General features: G+C 44.6%; 1 protein-coding gene across 5 annotated transcripts in view; it reads left to right on the top strand.

Annotated features, from left to right (window-relative positions):
- The window catches only part of gstcd (glutathione S-transferase, C-terminal domain containing), a 223,611-nt gene that overhangs the window by 167,453 nt on the left and 35,244 nt on the right, over nt 1-20,914 (top strand). For all 5 annotated transcript variants that reach the window (XR_011591266.1, XM_070872675.1, XM_070872664.1 and 2 more), the window contains 3 exons: nt 6,128-6,243; nt 8,582-8,626; nt 10,980-11,108. Coding sequence is in view for 4 of the 5 variants with exons in the window: in XM_070872675.1 (XP_070728776.1) it covers nt 6,128-6,243; nt 8,582-8,626; nt 10,980-11,108 (290 nt within the window). In the remaining variant the exon portion in view is untranslated. The remainder of the gene's footprint in view (nt 1-6,127; nt 6,244-8,581; nt 8,627-10,979; nt 11,109-20,914) is intronic.

The following is a 20,914-nucleotide window of genomic DNA, read 5'->3' as shown; positions in this document are numbered from 1 at the left end:
CGTGCCTGGTCTTTAGTCCTGCAGAGTGGAGCGATGTTCTATTCTCTGACTCCAACAAGACCCGTCTGATAAAGAATTTTGAGTTTTTGAAATGCTTTAACAGCATTTATTGTGTCAAATTTCTGCAGTGTCTGTGTATTCAGGCAGAGAAAGGACTAAAGGTGAAAAGAAAATGCTCTACACCTGCTACCTGTCAAAACATCTAGATAATACAATGAACCACCGTTACAAAACACTATGGTATAATACACATTTGCGTATGGCTCCTTACTAATCAAGTGCTGTCGTCGTATACAGTGGGTACCAGTTGTAGAATCACAGATCTTGGAGGTTTGTAGAAAACATTTCCTACGAGAATATCCCACTACCTGTGGCTCAGTGGGTCGCACACTCGCCTCTAAGTTAAAAGGTTGTGTGTTCAAATCCCACTATAGAGACTTGAGCACATAAATCTAGGCTGACACTCCAGTGCGGTGCTGAGAGAGTACTACACTATCGGAGGTGCCATCTTTCGGATGAGACGTTACCCTGGCTGCCTTCCTAGGTGGACCTTAAAAGACCCCATGGCACTATTTTGAAGACGAGCAGGGGAGTTATCCCCGGTGTCCTGGCCAATATTTATCCCTCAATCAACATAACAAAAAAACAAATTATTCGGTCATTATTACATTGCTGTTTGTGGGAGCTTGCTGTGCGCAAGTTGAGTGCCACGTTTCTCACATTACAACAGTGACTGCACACCTTGAGACTTCTGGTGATCGTGAAAGGCGCTATATAAATGCAAATCTTTTGCCGCTGGCCAAGGGGGCGAAAACCCACGGGTCATGTTTCACAGTCTGCAAGTTTCAGAAAGCGAGTGAATGCGTCGGTTTTAGGAGTCAATTTTAAAAACTGGATTTGATGTGGAAACAGAGACATGGAGCGATAATCAGGGATGCAAACTCAATTAAAAATGTTCTGATTAACTCCTTCCCTTTTGTTTTGAGAAATTTGAATATTATGCTTCAGTAGTGGGCACAGGTTCAGTCTTTTTCTTCCCCCCCCACCGCCTCACAGTTAGATAGGTTTTGTTTCTCAACTATCGGGAATGAAGCTAGGTGTGACTGGAGACAGGGAGCTCCAGTTACACTGATGGCCTGTGCTGTGCACTGTTGGCAGATCTCAGTGAGATGTTTGCTTTTCTTTCGCTTCTTTAAAAGAATGGTGAGAAGTTCAGGTCTGCTTGCTCCAGGGAAGACGATTCTCTTTCAAGGCCACTAAAGAGCGGAGCGAAGAGATGCAGCTCAGCCCAGGCGTGAGCAGAGTGTACACCACAGTATTTCTGGTTGGTTGGATTTGATTGGTCCCGTGTGGCAGATGCAGAGCTTGTGCAGCGAAGAGTGTGTGAGCACTGTCATGTTGCACCTAATGACACACCCCTGACATCTTAGTTCACCTTCTGTCTGCGCCACAAGGGAGGGACATCAAGGACAAAGGTTTCAGCCTTCAGGTGGCTGGCTCTTGATGTCCTGTGTCCTTTCTTTGATTATGATGTCTACTGAAAAACTGGGGCTTCTGAATAAACCCCATTTAAAGGCCAGCGTTCAGTGTAACTGAGACAATCAGTCGCTGGTGCCGGCCTAGTTGTTTAGTACTAAGCAGAGCAGGTCTTCAGTCGTCCTGGTTAACCCTTGCTACTGGATAAAGACCTAGCTCTGTCAAGCCCGTGTGGTGACTGATGGGCAACGGTCACCACACGTTAAAAAAATCCACGCACAGGCATCTTCCACCCCTTCAATTGGAGTTCAGGACTGGAACATCGGTCCTTCATTGAAACATCTGCGAACTCATCCCTTTTGGTGTGGAAGCAAGTCATCCTCGTTCGAGGGACCACCTATGATGATGATGATTAGTACTGCAAGTACATGCATATATGTGTGCCGTGTAGCAGTATAGCACATACCCTAGCGGCTTGCTTAGAGCTTGATAGGTATTATAGGCCAGGAACAGGTTGTCATCTCTGGGAAAATGTGTGTAGATGTAAGACAATGGTATCAGGCACAATGGTAGCCAGATAACATATAAGAATACTCTCCGTCTCTCTCCACCTCTCTCTCCTCCTTTGAGACGCTCCTTAAAACCTACCGCTTTAACCAAGCTTTTGGTCCTCTGTCCCAATCTGCTTATGCGGCTCGGTGTCAAATTTTGATTTCTGACGCTCCTGTGAAGCACCTTCGGACGTTTTGGTACATTAAAGGGGTTATATAAATGCAAGTTATTGTTGTTGATGAATGTAAGAGTTTACACTATAAGATTAGGAACATACGAACAATGACGGACAGGTAAAGACCCTCTGGTCCATCGAGCCTGTCCCACACAATTGCGCTAACGTGTGTATCACAACATATACACTCCACCCCACCCCAAACCATGTGATCTCCTGGGAGAAGCAAAAAAACACAGGCCAATTTGGGACAAAAAAAATCTGGCAAATTCCTCTCCGACCCATCTAGGCAATTGAAACTAGTCCAGGGGATCACTCTGGACAATAAATTCCCTGCAGTATTTACCTTCTGGAAGAGGTGATCTCCGCCGCAGCCAGAAACAAATCCAGCTTTCGCTTGAAGAAATTCAGTGAGTCTGCATCCACCACATGGAACGGCAGCTTGTTCCAGAGGTCCACCATTCCATGGGAAAAGAACCACCTCCTGATGTCTGACCGAGATCTAGCCCTATACAACTTAAAGATTGATATTGGCACGTTACAGTAATAAAACGTAAAGAGTAAACAGCAGTATGTGCCCATCGACGTTCCCTTTAATTTTTATTTGAGCTGCGCAGTCCCTGTAAGCTTGTTGTGCGGCCACGCATGCACAGCGTCTGTTCCAGCGGAACAGCTGCTGAGCGGACTGCGCGTGACCTCCCGATCACTGCACGGCCACACAGCTTAGAGCGAAACATTGGTGCCCATATATTTCACGGCCAAATAACTGATAGACTGTGAACCAAGAAATTAGCTTGTTTCACAGGTCACTGTGCCAGTCACGGCCAGGTCAAGACACCTTTATCATGGGCGGAGCTTTCAACTTCAGCTCAGCTACCGTTTTTATTACTGTAACGTGCCAATATCAACTGCAGAACCAGTGGGAAGCTGTTCAACCTTCGCTGTCTCCAGGCCAGGTCCAAGTCCACTCCAACCTCTGTCGTCAAGCTACAGTACGCGGACGACACCTGCATCTGTGCACATATCTGTGGAGGCTGAACTCCAGGACATAGTCGACCTATTTACCGAGGCGTATGAAAGCATGGGCCTTACGCTAAACATTAGTAAGACAAAGGTCCTCCATCAGCCTGTCCTCGCCTCACAGCACTGCCCCCCAAACATCAAGATCCACGGCGTGGCCCTGGACAAAGTGGACCACTTCCCCTATCTCGGGAGCCTCCTATCAACAAGAGCAGGCATTGATGATGAGATCCAACACCGCCTCCAGTGCAGTCTTCAGCCGCCTGAGGAAAAGAGTGTTTGAAGATCAGTCCCTCAAAACTGTCACCAAGCTCATGGTCTGCAGGGCCGTAGTAATACCCGACCTCCTGTATGGCTCAGAGACGTGGACCATGTACAGTAGACACCTCAAATCACTGGAGAAATACCACCAACGATGTCTCCGCAAGATCCTGCAAATGCCTTGGGAGAACAGTCGCACAAACATTAGCGTCCTCGTCCAGGCCAACATCCCCAGCATTGAAGCACTGACCACACTTGATCAGCTCCGCTGGGCAGGCCACATAGTTTGCATGCCAGACACGAGACTCCCAAAGCAAGCGCTCTACTTGGAACTCGTCTACGGCAAACGAGCCAAAGGCGGGCAGAGGAAACGTTACAAGGATACCCTCAAAGCCTCCCTGATAAAGTGGGACATCCCCACTGATACCTGGGAGTCCTTGGCCATAGACCACCCTAAGTGGAGGAAGTGCATTCGGGAGGAAGCTGAGCTCCTCGAGTATCGTCGCCGAGAGCATGCAGAAATTAAGCGCAGGCTGCGGAAGGAGGGTGCGGCAAACGAGGCTCCCTGCCCACCCTTTCCCTCAACGAGTATCTGTCCCACCTGTGACAGAGACTGTGGCTCTCGTATTGGACTGTACAGCCACCTAAGAACTCAGGCTAAGAGTGGAAGCAAGTCTTCCTCGATTCCGAGGGACTGCCTATGATGATGATGATGATAGACATAAAGCACGTTACCGAACTAGGTCTGTGCTCATCGGGCTTCAGGCCCAAATTAATGAGTTTTAGGTGAGACTTAACAGCAGAAGAATGCCCGCAGGGAGTGCTTGGTGCAGAAAAGACTCCAACCGAATGTGGAATAACATGTTACATAAGTATCTGGTTATGGATAGGATTATAAGGATATAAGTGTGGGGGGTTGGTGGAAACGGTATGATAAGAAGTTAGGTTTGTGGAAATTGCCATCTGTGGAATGTTGAAAAATGTAGGCTGTAATGTTTTGATATCTTGGGCGTTCCGCTGCATTACTTTGAGAGTTGGGGAGACATGTCACAGATTAAACGGTTTGACTCCTGCATCCGCGTATCTGTGTTTCAGCACGGAAATCCACATGGCAGGAAAAAAAATCTTAAATCAATACTGGTTGTCTGCAGTACCAAGCAATCTGCATTATTTACACTCCCATTAAAAGACTGAACGAATTGTACAATAAATTTGTAACGCTCTAGTTCATCGCCTGTGGAGTTGCATTCGGGGTGTCAAGATTGATTGATTTTTTTTGTGAGGTGAGTGGATATCAAACGATGCGGAGAAAAGGCAGGTAAATGGAGTGGAGGTAATCAGCCATGATCCAATAGAATGGTGGAACAGGCTTGAGGGGCTGAATGGCCTACCCCTGTTTCTATGTTCCTAGAATAAACTAAGTGTTTGTAAGTGGATAAGGGGATAAGGGGTTATGGGGAGCGGACAGGGAAGTGGAGCTGAGTCCATGATCAGATCAGCCATGACCTTATTGAATGGCGGAGCAGGCTCAAGGGGCCGTATGGCCTACTCCTGCTCCTATTTCTTAGGTTCTTAATGGCCCAAAGCAGCCGCTGAATCTGCCGCTAATTTGCTTACGTCCCAACATTCAACACTTGGTCGAGTCCTCGCTCTCTGAAACTGTTTATTCTACAATTAATGATCTGCTCATGAAACTGTGGGAATGCAGGTCTATAAAACGTGCGATTTCTGAGAATGTGATTTTCTTTGCAGGTCATTAACTATGGAGAAAAACAGGCGTCCGCCCATGTTTCTTCAAAAGAGAAAGTTTGGCCCCAAAAGTTGTACTTGATTATCCTAGTTTTATTAACCAAGGAGCCTTTGAAACCATTCGTTGTAAACTTGACATTTTTAGACACATTTGGGCTAGAAATTCGGTTTCAGCAATAACGGTATTTTTTCACTAAAATTACCATCATCGCTATCAGGCCGTAAATCAGGCCTTAATTTGCACAGCGGTAAAAATCGGCTTTGCACGAGGACTCGGGGCGCAAACCGTGATCCGAGGCATCTTTAGTCCGAGGCCGATACCGCTCTGAGTTGGGCCTTGGGAGAGCGGAAAAATACCTAAAAAAATAAATTGGAAAAAAAAAATTCACAAAACATTTACAAGACACTTATCTAGCGAATCGCTGCAAAAGAATTTAAAAATAAAAACTTTAACTTACCTTTTTGCAGGTCTTCATACTTACCACTACTGGCAGGCCTGCTAGCACAGGGTTTTCCCGGTCGGTATTTTTCGCGGAAAATACGGGTGCGCACAGAGCCAAATTTTTGGCGAAAGCGATATTTAGAGTCTTGCCCGGCGGCGCTCCTCTCTCCAGCGATATTTGAAAACCGCCGCCGCAAAACGTCACCCAATTTTTCGCCGACCGGGTTTTCGTCAAAAGTGACATAGCACCAAAAACCCGGTCGCAAAATCGCCGAATTTCCAGCCCAATACCTGCTAAGATTGTAAATACCAGGCAGCTCACCTTTATCGTTCTGTCTCTGTGCACTGCAGAAGTGACTGCAGAGAGCTGGAAATATATGGCACTTGTTAACTGAAAGTCTGTCTGACCTTTGGCTGAGACACTATTTGTTCTACATTGACTTGTCTTACAGGAAAGCTCTCCTCTGAGCGTGCCCTCAGGAAGCAGCAACAGTTGGACAACATCATCTCAATTGTAACCAAACTGGCCAAGCCTGGTGATACTATTGTTGATTTCTGCAGCGGTGGGGTATGTATATTTATAAAGGTACAGCTTTACTATTGTGGCGTTTCATTGAGTACGCAGTAGGTGGATTTCTGTTCCCACAGCTAATTATCGTGCTCCCTCAGTATTTCTCCTGTGTAATCCAAGATTTCCTCAAAGCTATCTACTTAAACTAAATATCTTGTCCTACAGTAAATTGGAAATCATGTACCTGTTGTAGTGGGTAATGTTCAACAGACGGGCAAATTTTCAAGAGCTAAATACTTTTAGATATATTATAATATTTAAGTGTTAGCTGTGGCACAGTAGTACCACTCTCACTTCTGGATTCAAGTCCATCTCCAGAGACTTGAGCTCAAAATCTAAGCTGACGCTCCACTGAAGGAATTCTGCACTCTCAGGAGATATAGGATTTCGGATCAGACGTTAAACCGAGGCCCCATCTGCTCTCTCAGGTGGTCATCAAAGATCCCGTGGCATTATTTTGAAGAAGAGTAGGGGAGTCCAGGTTGTGGCACAGGTTAGCAAGGCCATGAAAAAAGCAAACCAAGCACTAGGGTTTATTTCTGGAGGTGTAGAATTGAAAAGTAGGGAAGTTATGCTAAACCTGTATCGAACCTTGGTTAGACCACACTTAGAGTACTGCGTACAGTTCTGGTCGCCATATTATAAAAAGGATATAGAGGCACCGGAGAGGGTGCAGAGACGATTTACAAGGTTGATATCAGAAGTGCAAGGGTATACATATCGGGAAAGGATGAACAGGCTGGGTCTCTTAGGTCACCTCTCAACCTTCTTTTTTCAAGAGAAAACAGGCTGGGTCTCTTTTCTCTTGAAAAAAGAAGGTTGAGAGGTGACCTAATAGAGGTCTTTAAAATTATGAAAGGTTTTGATAGAGTGGATACAGAGAGAATGTTTCCACTTGTGGGGAAGAGCTTAACTAGAGGCCATCAATATAAGATAGTCACCAAGAAATCCAATAGGGAATTCAGAAGAAATTTTTTTACCCAGAGTGGTGAGAATGTGGAACTCGTTACCACAGGGAATGGTTGAAGCGAATAGTATAGATTCATTTAAGGGGAGGCTAGACAAGCGTATGAGAGAGAAGGGAACAGAGAGTTATGCTGATAGATTTAGATGAGGAAAGACAGGAGGAGGCTTGAGTGGAGCATAAATGCCGGCATGGACTGGTTGGGCCGAATGTCCTGTTCTGTGCTATATATCTTATGTAATCCTATGTAATATTTAGCCCCCCAACATCACTAAAACATCTTATTTGACCATTATCATATTGCTGTTTGAGGGACCTTGCTGTGTGCAAATTGGCTGCTACATTCGAACAATTTCCTACATTAGAACAGTGACTGCACTTCAAAAGTACCTCACAGGCTGTAAAGGGACGTCCTGAGGTTGTGAATGGCTCTCCCAATTTTTCTTTCAAAGAAGAAATTATTGAGCCAAAATTTGTAGTTGATGATCCCAGCTTATATAAATGCAAGTTCTTTCTTTCGTTATTATGTTGAAGGTCACATTCTGTTTGCTTTCATCATAAATGTTTACTGTATAATATTCAGTTAAGATTATGTTAAAGTATCTTGCTTTAGTACAGTCCACTTCAGTCCAAAAATCAAGCTTTAAAAAAAAAGAAATAAATATTAAAAACTGCCGGTGGTGATAATTCTATGTACTGGTTTTTGCACGTGGTATTGAAGGCAGCAGAATTGTTTTCAAGGGCTGTTACTTTGTTGCCCAAATTAATCTTTAGTTAAAAAAAGTGGGAGAATTATTATTTTTATTCGGTATGGTTATCAAGGTATATGAAGCAAAGGTGGGTAAGTAGAGTCGAGGCACACGATCTCATTGAATGGCGGAACAGGCTCGAGGGGCTGACTGGCCTGCTCATGTTGCTATATTCCTATGTAATGCATTATTCTACAATTAATGAAGTTCGCAGCTAGTGAAGTGGTGGGAATACATGGCTGTGAAAGGTGTGATTGCTGAGAATGTCATTTTATTTTAAGCTCATTAATTGCAGAGAAAAATAAGATGTCTCTCCCAATTTCTCTTTCAAAGAAGAAATTATTGACCCAAAATTTGTAGTTGATGATCTCAGTTTTGCCGTAGGAGACATCCTCAAAACAAATTCACTGCACACTTGATATGTGTTTAGACGTCATACCTGCTGAGGTCAGAAGTTTGAAATACCTGGCGGCTCATCTTCATTCTCTACCTTGCAAAGCATAAGATCTCGAGGGTTCAACTGGCAGACAGATAAACAAAGGAATCTGTCTTCACAAAAGTATGCGGGTCTAATCTCGAAATATTCCACTGATTGACTCAGTTGTCTGTCCTATATTCACAGGGGCACGTTGGAATCGTCCTCGCTCACACCTTGTCGTCATGCCAGGTATGTTGTTTTAAAATTGTCACTCTGCTTACTGCAGTATGAATATTGTCACTTAAGATGATAAGATGTATGAAACGCATGTGGCAATAATCAGGCCAGACACATACAGTACGGTTTGCAGGGAGCAGCAGAAACTGCATTGTGAAGCTGTGCCAAGATTTTTTTTTTGAAAAGCTGCTGGTCGTCTGATCTGTTGTTTCATACATTGGGCTTCAGGCCAGGTTCGCATGCTGGTCTCTTTGATCCAGTGGAAACTCGGATAAAAGTCTCTTGATTGACAAGCATCGTTCTCCAGCATCGTCGGGTGGTGATTTGCTGAATGATATCTGTAGGTGACCACGTCGCCCCAGTCTGGAAATCTATCAAGTTCACTGCTGCCCGTATGCTTGCCAATCTACTGAACTCAGAAACCCTGACAAATTGCTTACCACAGGTGAGAAAGCCCCTAAAAAGCTAACAACTAAAGAAAACAATGTGTAACTGAAAAACTACCCTGAATAAATGCCTATGGCCAAGACCACCACCTCAACGAGACTGAATAGGTTAGATTCCTTTTTATTTAATCAGATTTCGGGATTTTTTTTTTTGTGTTTTGGGACTGCATTCTCCAACTCCATTTGTTTACCTGTGAAATATAGAAACATAGAAAATAGGTGCAGGAGTTGGTCATTCGGCCCTTCGAGCCTGCACCACCATTCAATATAATCATGGCTGATCATGCAACTTCAGTACCCCATTCCTGCTTTCTCTCCATACCCCTTGACCCCTTTAGCTGTAAGGGCCACGTCCAACTCCCTTTTGAATATATCTAACGAACTGGCCTCAACAACTTTCTGTGGTAGAGAATTCCACAGGTTCACAATTCTCTGAGTGAAGAACTTTCTCCTCATCTCAGTCCTAAATGGCTTACCCTTTATCCTTAGACTGTGACCCCTGGTTCTGGACTTCCCCAACATCTGGAACATTCTTCCTGCATCTAACTTGTCCAGTCCCGTCAGAATTTTACATGTTTCTATGTGAAAGCTGAAACCCAATGGTGTCAACTGTGGCTCAGTGGGACGCATCCTTGTCTCTGAGCTAGAAGGTTGTGGGTTTGAACACATAACTCTAGGCTGACACTCCCAGTGCAGTGCTGAGGGAATGCTGCACTGTCGGAGGTACCGTCTTTCGGATGAGACGCTAAACCGAGGCCCCGTCTGCTCTCTCAGGCGGATGTAAAAGATCCCATGGCGCTATTTTGAAGAAGAGCAGGGGAGTTATTCCCGGTGTCCTGGCTAATATTTATCCCTCAATCAACATAGCTAAAACAGATTATCTGGTCATTATCTCATTGCTGTTTGTGGAATCTAGCTGTGCGCAAATTGGCTGCCATGTTTCCTACATTACAACTTGAAAAAGTACTGCATTGGCTGTAAAGCGCTTTGGGACATGAAAGGCGCTATATAAATGCAAGTCTTTTTATATGATAGGAAGTAGTTACACTGGGAGTGCAGTGGGACGTGAACTTGTAGGGCCCCAGCTAAAACCCAATATTTCATCAATTATAGAGAGGGCAGGATGGAAACAGCGGAATTGCACAGAAGTGCAATCTTTGCAGTGGTGGATTTTGACATTTTCAAAGCTGGATGTGAACCCTGATGATGCTGGATTTATTTCCTGGAAGTGGGTGGAGTTGTGGCAGAGGCATGAGCCCTGGGAAATAATGACTTTTGACCTTTTCTTTGGTGCCTTTTCCAGCATTTTGAAGTGTGCTGTGATTCAGCATTTCAAGCTAAAAGTAATTTATTTTGGAACTGTTTTATTTATTTAGTAGTCGTTACAAATCACAATTGCCTTGATTTTTGCACCAACGGAAGGTAATACTCAGTGAATGTAGCATAGCAGGTGTACATATAATGCATGCCAGCCATCAGCTTTCCGTGCAGACATCAGCTTTTCTAGCCGTCGTTCAAAATGTTTCCAGCCTCCGTCACCAAGTTTGCATGTATATGGGTAATCTATTACATAGCAATAAAGTAATAAAGGTTCTACGCTAGCCTTGGCCATTTCTCTCCCTGAATCTCTTCCACATGACGTTCTCCCCCTCATTACCTACGCAGATTGTGCGGTGGCTATCCCACTGCTATCGGCACGCTTTGCCCCTGTTTTACAAGCCAAAAGATGGCATTTGGTAAATTATGCATTTGTTTTTGGTTTTTTAAAGTCAGTCATCCACAGAACATGTACATGCACATAAATGAAATTGAAAGAAATGAAATGAAGATGAATTTCTATGCTGCAAACGTTCTTGGTGTCTTAAACATTTCTGCTCAAATTGAGCTTCTTGCTGATTAGATGTTGACCTGTGTTCCAGGTGATTTTAGTGGAAAACAAAGAAGAATCCTTAGTGCGTGCCAAGGACAGGTGTGATGATCTTGGATTAAACAACATCTGGTTTGTCCAGGCTAATCTGGATTATTTCACAGGACCGTTTCAGATTGGTGTAAGTGAACAGCACGGGCCTAATTAAGGCTGAAGTCATAGCGCTATGTTATTAATTATTAATTATGAGAGAGATTGAGCGGATAGGAAAGACCTATTTCCCTTAGCAGAGAGATCAATAACCAGGGAGCATAGATTTAACGTAATTGGTAGAAGGATTAGAGAGGAGTTGAGGAGAACTTTTTTCACACAGAGGGTGGTGAGGGTCTGGAACTCACGGCCTGAAAGGGTGGTAGGGGCAGAAACCCTCATTGCATTTTTAAAGTACCTGGATGTGCACTTGAACTGCCGTAATCTACAAGAGATGGAAAGTGGGATTAAGCTGGATAGCTCTTTTTAGGCCGGCACAGAAACAATGGGCCGAATGTGCCGTAAAATTGCATGATTCTATATAACAGCCAAGGACACAATTCTGCTCAATAATGGCTGCATTGCTTCCCTTTTACCCTAGTTCTCGCAATTCTTTTCTGGAACTGGCACTCATGCTGGGACGCAGTTTCACAAGCACCGGCATAAGCCCCCTCCCCAACCCGCACAGTAAATCTTGATAATGTGTCACAGGCTTTTTAAACATGAAAGGGTATATTGTATGCACCTGTGAATATGCTCATAGGTTTGCAGAGCTGTTTAATCAGAAGACTGATAACTTCACCAGTGCAAACTTGGCTCGCCATAGTGCCCTCAAAAAAAAAACCAAAAACAAGGGGACACTTGTTTGGAGTGTCCCCCCCCCTCCCCCCTTTAATCAGGGGGCACTTGATTTAATGTTTTATTTTGTTCACAACAAAATAGTTGTAGAGCTGTTGACTTGGGAGTGGCTCAGCCAGTCATGTGGCATTTGGAGGATCCACAATGAGACAGGTGGTTGTGAGCCTGGTAGGTGAACTGGTAATGTGTCGTCATCATCATCATAGGCAGTCCCTCGGAATCGAGGAAGACTTGCTTCCACTCCCAAAGTGAGTTCTCTGGTGGCTGAACAGTCCAATACGAAAGCCACAGACCCTGTCACAGGTGGGACAGACATTTGTCGAGGGAAGGGGTGATGGGGCTGGTTTGCCGCGTGCTCCTTCCGCTGTCTGCGCTTGACCTCTTCACGCTCGTTGCGTTGAGACACAAAGAATTCAACGCCCTCCCGGATGCACTTTCTCCACCTCGGGCGGTCTTCGGCCAGGGTCTCCCAGGTGTCAGTGGGGATGTCGCACTTTACCAGGGAGGCTTTGAGGGTGTCCTTGTAACACTTCCGCTGCCCACCTTTGGCTCGTTTACCGTGACGGAGCTCCGCATAAAGCATTTGCTTAGGGAGTCTCGTATCTGGCATGCAAACTATGCGGCCTGCCCAGCGAAGCTGATCGAGTGTGGTCAGTGCCTCAATACTGGGGATGTTAGCCTGGACGAGGACACGGATGTTGGTAATGTGTAGTGTGATTGTTAAACTGTTTGCTAATAAACCAACTAGTTTTTCATAGCAATGTGTTGCTATGAATTCTTATGCAAAGAACCCATGAAGCAAATACATTACAGAGGGGATCACTACCAAACCTGATGTCCTTATCTGATGTCCAGATGTGCATTTTGCAGCAAAAGGTCATTAGAGAGTAAGCTCTGCTTGATTAGTTTGCTAGTCAGTAATAAAATAGCAATATTTGCTTTTTTGCAAACGTGCTGCATGAACTATTTACAAAATATGTCCTTAATTTTAGTGTTCGTAAATTATAAAATATCATGAAGCTACCTCCCAGGCCAAATGTATGCTTTAAATTAGTTAAATAGTAAATGAATGGATATGTTCATTTTGGCATTACCATGACCTATCGATGTGACAGTCTCGTATCTAATCCGTTTTATTATCAGAAGCTTTTATTGCAGGAAAGCTTGTTATGGACACTTGTGTTGAAATCTTCATGGCCAGAGGTGTTACCTGTTGAAGTCAGCAGTGATCTGCCAGATCGTGGCAATGAAGTTGCTGTTTTGATTTTGTCCCTTTTTCCATAGCAGAGGTTGTAGGTGTGTATGGCTTTTCACACGTGCTTGCTTATTCGCTCAGAGTAGGTGTTGAAGCTGTGGAAATGTTTATGACCTTTGACCTGGTTGATCGCTTTAGAGCAGTGTTCCCAATACGTTAGCCGCTAGCCACATGTGGCTGATTGGGAATCCAGATGTGGATAATTGCATTTCGGATTAGTAAATAAAAAATGAGTAATAGACACCGTCGTTGGGCTTGTGATCTTAATACTCATATTCGCACAGCGTATGCATGTGAACTTGTGAATCTTTTTGTGCATTTGTTGGTAAAATGGTAAGAGGAAAAGTAGAGAGTGCGAGTGTTTTTGTGTGTGTTTTACTTCCTTGGTTACTGGATGGTGGTCAACGTTCGTTAAGTAAATATACACACATGGAGTATATTTACCTGGATTGTGTGAGTGTGTGTTACTTTCAGAATAAGGGGTCACCCATTTAAAATGGAAATGAGGAGCAATTTCTTCTCTGAGAGGGTCGTGAATCTTTGGAGTTCTCTACTCCAGAGAGCTGTGGAGGCTGGGTCATTGAATATATTTAAGGTGGAGATAGACAGATTTTGAATGATAAGGGAGTCAAGGGTTATGGGAAACGGGCAGGGAAGTGGAGTTGAGTCCAAGATCGGATCAGCCATGACCTTATTGAATGGCGGAGCAGGCTCGAGGAGCCAAATGGCCTACTCCTGCACCTATTTCTTATGTTCTTATGTGTGTGAGGGGTTTTCTACTAAAATTAGTGCATGTAGCTAAAATGGTGCTGCCGTAGCCTCACCTGTGGATATTCAGCAACATCTCTTGGTCAACACTGGTTTAAGGAGACTGCAGTTTTCTATACAACATGCCATTTTATTATTTACACTTTTTTATGTTTGCATAAATAGCATTAAAGATGCAGCGTTGAGAATCCGGAGTTTCAAAATGTTCCGGAATCCGGACTCTGGGACGATCGGTGGCAGGGTCGTCCGGAATCTGTAAAATGTTCCGGAATCTGGACCCGACGACCGTGCTGACCTTGGGGCCCAGCCGCTGCCTGACCTCGGGCCTCGCCTCGCCCTGCTTGCCTCACCGTTGCTGCCCTTATCTTGGGGTCTCCTCGCCAGCCCGCCCGACGACCTCCTTGGATGGGCACTGCCCAACACTAACAGCTCCTTAGCGGGGGCCGGTCCGCCCGATGATCTCCTCGGCGGGAATTCCCCCCCCGCTCTCCCCCCACCTTCTGACGTTCCAAAATCCGGAGATAACTGAACTTGGATTTGGGTGTTTCCGGATTTGTGATGTCAGAAAGCAAATCGAAAGTCCGGAATCCGGAACGACCTCGGTCCCGAGGGTTCTGTATTTTAGGCGCTGCACCTGTATTTAATATTGGTCAACAGTGTGGAAAGGTGAAACTGCAGGCAAACCCCAAGTTCAGTGCCAATACGATCCAGCTCTTACATAGGTGTACACACAAGTGTCATGCACAGTTAGTATCTTGTAACATGAGCTTGGTTTGACAATGTGTTTTGGAGACAGCATTCCAACATTGGTCCCTTTCCTGTCATGGTAGACCTGTGAAAACATTCCGCCAGCACTGTCAGTGACCCAGAACAAGACAGTGCCTCAAAGCACCCTGCATCAATGCTTTGTATAATGACAGACATCCCAGATGCCACAATCAGTGAGCTTTCAGGCATTGACATTTGGTGAGTCGCAGTGTATATGCAATTAGGACCAGGCAGAGGAGCAGGAACCTGATGTCTGGTTGGCTATGGAAATGCCGGCAATGACCCCTCAGTTTGGGAAATGTAATAATGCTGTGGCATTGGGCAGCCAGTGGGAACGGAAATGAAAATGCTGACCGATGCATCAGTCACTTGTTCGATACATGTATGGGCAATACATTGATGAATACTGCTGTTGATCCCTACGCTCACCTGGAAAGAGGCAAAAGAGGTTGATGACCTTGACTGCCATTGAGGTGCAAATTGACTCCAGATATCTTCGGAGCAGATGGCCCAGCCCTGGAACTGTGCCATCTGCTGGCCTATAGCCTACAGAGGCATTATCCTCAGTTATGGCTAGGTAGGGGTACCAGAGTCTGCAGATACGGTTGGTGGCAGAAGGCTGGCACTCTGGTGCCTACCGATCTCCCTGGCATACCTTCTTTTGCTTTGAACCACTTCTATTCTGAAATATTTGGGACGCTTCAAAACCAACCCCCATCATTAACTTTAACTTGAATTACCGACCGCCACAGGACTCTGTCACTTCCATGGCAACGCGGTGTCACTTCCTGAGCTCCGGAGAAAGTTTATATAGTAAGAGCACCTCTTTTGGTCAGCTCTCCCAGTTCTGCCGAAGCCTTGCGCTTCTCTAATTCTGACCTCTTGAACATCCCTGATTTTAAATGCTCCACACCATTGGCGGCCTTGCCTTCAGCTGCCTTGGTCCTAAGTTCTGGAATTCCCTCCCTATACCTCTCCACCTCTGCATATCTCTTAAGACACTCCCCAAAACCTACATCTATGTCCAAGTTTTTGGTCTTCTGCTCTAACATCTATTTTGAATGATAAGGGAGTCAAGAGTTATGGGGAACGGGCAGGGAAGTGGAGCTGAGTCCAGGATCAGATCAGCCATGATCTTATTGAATGGCGGAGCAGGCTCGAGGGGCCAAATGGCCCACTTCTGCTCCTATTTCTTATGTTCTTATGTTCTCCTTATATGGCTTGGTGCCAAATTTAGTTTTTTGATAACGCTTCCATGAAGCGCCTTGAGATGTTTATTATGTTAAGAGCGCTATATAAGTGTAAATTATTGTAGTTATTGTTATGTGCGGCTTCAAAATGGTGAGGATTCGGTGACTTGAATTTGCACTCCGTTTCCTGGCCCTCAGTTACCTGTGCAGCTCCGACACCGCCAGCCATGGTGATTGGAGATAGTATAACGACAGGATTTTGACGGCAGAGGTAGACTGGGTCACCGCATCCTAAACGGAGGAGTGAGGGAAAAAGAAAAATCTTAACACCATAACATGAAAAAGAAATGCGGGGCAGCTACAATCTAATGTCGGAAGTACTCTGGGGGGATGTTAAGTAAGAAGAGAACTCTCTATGCCCCTGTAATAATGTTGATATTGGCAGCCCTTTAAAATCAGCATGGCCGGTCCACCTTTGTCTTATCGCATGGTAAGCAGGAGCCACACAGTTGTACTACCCGCGGATACATAGAAACATAGAAACATAGAAAATAGGTGCAGGAGTAGGCCATTTGTCCCTTCGAGCATGCACCACCATTCAATAAGATCATGGCTGATCATTCACCTCAGTACCCCTTTCCTTCTTTCTCTTCATACCCCATGATCCCTTTAGCCGTAAGGGCCATATCCAACTCCCTCTTGAATATATCTAACGAACTGGCCTCAACAACTTTCTGCAGTAGAGAATTCCACAGGTTAACAACTCTCTGAGTGAAGAAATTTCTCCTCATCTCGGTCCTAAATGGCTTACCCCTTATCCTTAGACTGTGACCCCTGGTTCTGGACTCCCCCAACATCGGGAAAATCTTCCTGCATCTAACCTGTCCAGTCCCGTCAGAATTTTATATGTTTCGATGAGATCCCCTCTCACTCTTCTAAACTCCAGTGAATACAGGGGTCCAGTTAGCTACTTGTGACAGAGATTTTCATTGGCATGTCCAATTAACCAGCATACCGTACTCCCACTTAACATCAGAATAGCCATTCCACCTAATTTTAGAAGAGTGATATCACTTTGTAGCTTTATAAATAACTCTTGCCTTTACATTTGAAGCAGCAGAACTATTTAATAATAGTACTTTAAGCAAGAGCCCTATTTGTATTTTGTTAGGTAAGAGTATCAAACAATGTTCCCTTTAATTTTTGAGGGATGCATGGCCCCTTTAAGGGGCTCCGCAGCCTATTTAAAATACCACGCATACGCGGATTTTCCTATTTAAAGCAGGTGAGCCAGCTGCGCGGGAGCTACAGAGCGCTGTGGGAACATTATTGGGAACATTTATATCAAGGTATAGGGAGCAAAGACGGGTAAATGGAGCTGAGGTACAGATCAGCCATGACCTAATTAAAAGGCAGAACAGGCTCGAGGGACTGAATCGTCTACTCTTGTTCCCATGTAAGCAAATCTGTGTTTATCAGTTTACTAATGAAACAGGGAAAGCAGCAGAGGTGTGAGGTTTCCTCAAGTCACCATGTTTAATAGCTGTAATTTTTAAACAATCATATGCTGTTGGTTTTGTCAACATTTGACCTTTCCAACTTTCAACTCACATTGTTTATCTCCATCGCTTCAAAAATAATTTCTGTAAATTCATCTGAGATATTAAATAGAAGCAGAGAATATACTGAACAATAGCGCCTTTCCAAACTGATAGTGCCCTGAAATATCAAAGGAAATGCAAACTTATAACGGTGTGAATCTTGATGCAGAAACACTGCCGCAAACGTTAAAGGGTTAATCGGACGTGGCTAATCAGCCTTTTCCGCTTGTGAGAAAGAAAGAAAAGAAAGACTTGCAAATATATAGCGCCTTTCATGTCCACCAGACGTCTCAAAGCGCTTTACAGCCAATGAAGTACTTTCTGTAGTGTAGTCACTGTTGTCATGTGAAGAAAATAATTATATCGGACCTTTTTGTTGACGAGGTAAGCGAGTAATCGGGTAGGACTTGGTTGTGAGTTTAACCAATGTACCCGCTAAGGTGCGCGCGTGGCTGTACAGTAATCTGAAAGGTCGCGCAGAGGCCACTCACCAGCTTTTACACTGTAAATATCGCGCATGCGCAGAAATGTAAAAGGCCCATGCAGTAAAAGAAATAGGCTGCGCAGAACAAAGCGCAGCTTACAGGGAACTTTGGGTTCAACGCACACAGCTACGTGCGATTATTCTGTTGAAAACCATCACCACGTTGAACAATAAATTGAATTGTTTGATTTGAAAACAAATGGGACAGTTGTTGCGTTGTGTAGGTCTGTATTTTTCCAACATATACTCCAATCCCAGATTGCTGGATATGATCAACGGAGTCAATTTTGCTTGAACATCGGTTTAGAGAGTCATAATTTTCTGCAACATTCTTAATAATGTTATAAATTAGACCATGGCAGGACTATTCTATGTTTCCCTGAACTGAAAAGTACGTACACCTAATTTCAAATAACCAAAAATTCTTAGTAGAAGAAGTGTGTGTGTATATATAATCTATAATATATTAAAAATCTTACATCTGCAACCATTGCGTGTCAGCTTTTCCCATTTAAAAAAAATTCTATGCAGCTTCGCCATTGGTGGGAGGTGTAATCACAAGTGGGCCGCCCCGACCTGTGTGAGTCCACCACCGCAGGTCGGGGCTATAAACAGAGCTGGAGCGCCAGGCCCTGGAACATCGTGGTGGTGCGGCGAATGAGGGTACGGGGCCCAGAAGAGCCGAGGGCCCAGGGGCAGCACGGGCCAGCCCACACTGCGATATGTGTGCATACTAGGTCCGTGCAGCAGAGCAGGTCTCCAGTCATCCTGGTTAACCCTTGCCACTGGATAAAGGCCTAGCTCTGTCGAGCCCTTGTGGTGGCTGATGTGCAACGGTCACCACACGTTAAAAAAATCCTCGCACAGGCATCTTCCACCCCCTCTACCGGAGTTCGGGACTGGAACATCGGGTCCTTCATTGAAACATCTGTGAACTCTCGTGGAAGCAAGTCATCCTCGTTCGAGGGACCGCCTATGATGAATCACAAGTTCACATAGATGGTTTCCATTATAAATGTGTAATAGGAATTTATAGTGGAAATTTTTTAATGATGATAGAATAACTTTAAATTGAATTATGTCTGTGCACCCAGGACCAGTTATTTCCCAGCCTCTGAAGGCCATACTTGGTCTTGACTCTCTATATGTAATTGAGATGTTAGATTCTAACACATTGATAGTGAAGTTCGTCATTTGTTATGGACATTACGGGGGAGAAATTCCCCAGCGCCCCGATTGAGGGTGGTAACCTGCTCGGAGCAGGACTTCCTGCTGTCCTGGCCGCAAAATTGCCCTTACCGCCCCTCATCGGAAGTGGAGTGCAATCTCGCGCACTCCACTTCCTCTTGGGGTGCGTCCAGCGGCGCTAATAGGGCACGATCGCTAACTCCCGCGCAATTTTGATGGAGACAGTAGGCCCCCCCTTCCCAGGGAAAAGAGTTTTGTGCCCCGTTAACACGCTCCCCCCCCACCCTCCCCCGAGGCACTAACGGAGGTCGCAAAAAGGGGCAATTTCGACTCCTAAGTATTGGGGTGATTGAAAGTACATTTGCAGAATGCAAAGGAAACTAAAGTGGTAACTTACTGCAGCTTAGCAAACTTGAAACTCAAGCCTCAATAACTGATGTAAAGAAAGGATGTTTATTTCTATAGCGCCTTTCATGACCTCAGGATGCCCAACGTGCTTTACTTTTGATGTACTTTTTTTTGAAGTGAAGTCACTGTTGTCATATATGGAAACCTAGCAGCCAAGTTATGCCCAGCAAGGTCCCCAAACAGCAATGAGATAATGACCAGATAATCTGTTTTAGGTGTAAATATTGGCCAGGACATTGGGGAGAACTCATCAAATAGTGCGCTGGGATCTTTTACGTCCCCTCGTCTTATATTACCATTCAAAGTCAAAGTTAACCCCATTCTTATTAAGCAACAATGGGGGGTTCAACATACAATACTCCTTACCTTTTGCTGTTTACAGACATACTGAGAATATTTGTCAGAATACTGAGTGATGCTTTAACACAGCTCAGACACTCCTTTTATACGAAACATTGGGAAAACTTGGCCACTTCATCTTGCACATTGCTCAAAAAGCCAAAAAAGTTCCCTCTAAATCACATTATTATCAAAGTTGTCAAAATTATTAACATTGATTCTGGGGATGAGGGGGTTGACTTATGAGGAAAGGTTGAGGAGGTTGGGCCTCTACTCATTGAAATTCAGAAGAATGAGAGGTGATCTTATCGAAACGTATAAGATTATGAGGGGGCTTGATAAGGTGGATGCGAAGAGGATGTTTCCACTGATAGGGGAGTCTAGAACTAGAGGGCATAATCTTAGAATAAGGGGCTGCCCATTTAAAACTGAGATGAGGAGGAATTTCTTCTCTCAGAGGGTTGTAAATCTGTGGAATTCACTGCCTCAGAGAGCTGTGGAAGCTGGGACATTGAATAAATTTAAGACAGAAATAGACAGCTTCTTAACCGATAAGGGATTAAGGGGTTATGGGGAGCGGGCAGGGAAGTGGAGCTGAGTCCATGATCAGATCAGCCATGATCGTATTAAATGGCAGAGCAGGCTCGAAGGGCCTTATGGCCTACTCCTGCTCCTATTTCTTACGTTTTCTTATGGTCTTATGTTTATAAGGCAGGTGGCTTTATTCCGGGGTGTGAGAATGGTCAGCAGAGTATATTAACCTGCTCTCTCTCTTTCACTCACACATATGCAACCACTGACAGCCGTTGACATAGGGAAATGCAACACCATCATCGCAATGCAACATATTAAAGTCTAAAATAGCCACTGCTTACTGAAGGAATCTGTTAGTTAGATTCTGATGAAATGAACAAGAATAACTCAAAATCGTCCTATAAAACGGCAATCGATGTAGCTGTCAGGCACTAAAGAAATCTTTCAACAACTCCTTCCAGACTATAGAGTCTTAAAGTTAAACCTGAATGTCCCAAAGAAACATTGAATTGTAGTTACAAAAGCAAATGCTATTTTGGTACTTGCTGGACAATTCACACAAAA

This window comes from Pristiophorus japonicus, chromosome 2 (genome assembly GCF_044704955.1).
Source record: "Pristiophorus japonicus isolate sPriJap1 chromosome 2, sPriJap1.hap1, whole genome shotgun sequence".
In the NCBI taxonomy this organism is placed as follows: domain Eukaryota; kingdom Metazoa; phylum Chordata; class Chondrichthyes; family Pristiophoridae; genus Pristiophorus; species Pristiophorus japonicus.
The sequence above is the reverse complement of the archived record's forward strand: the minus strand, read 5'-3'. Positions and strand labels throughout refer to the sequence as shown.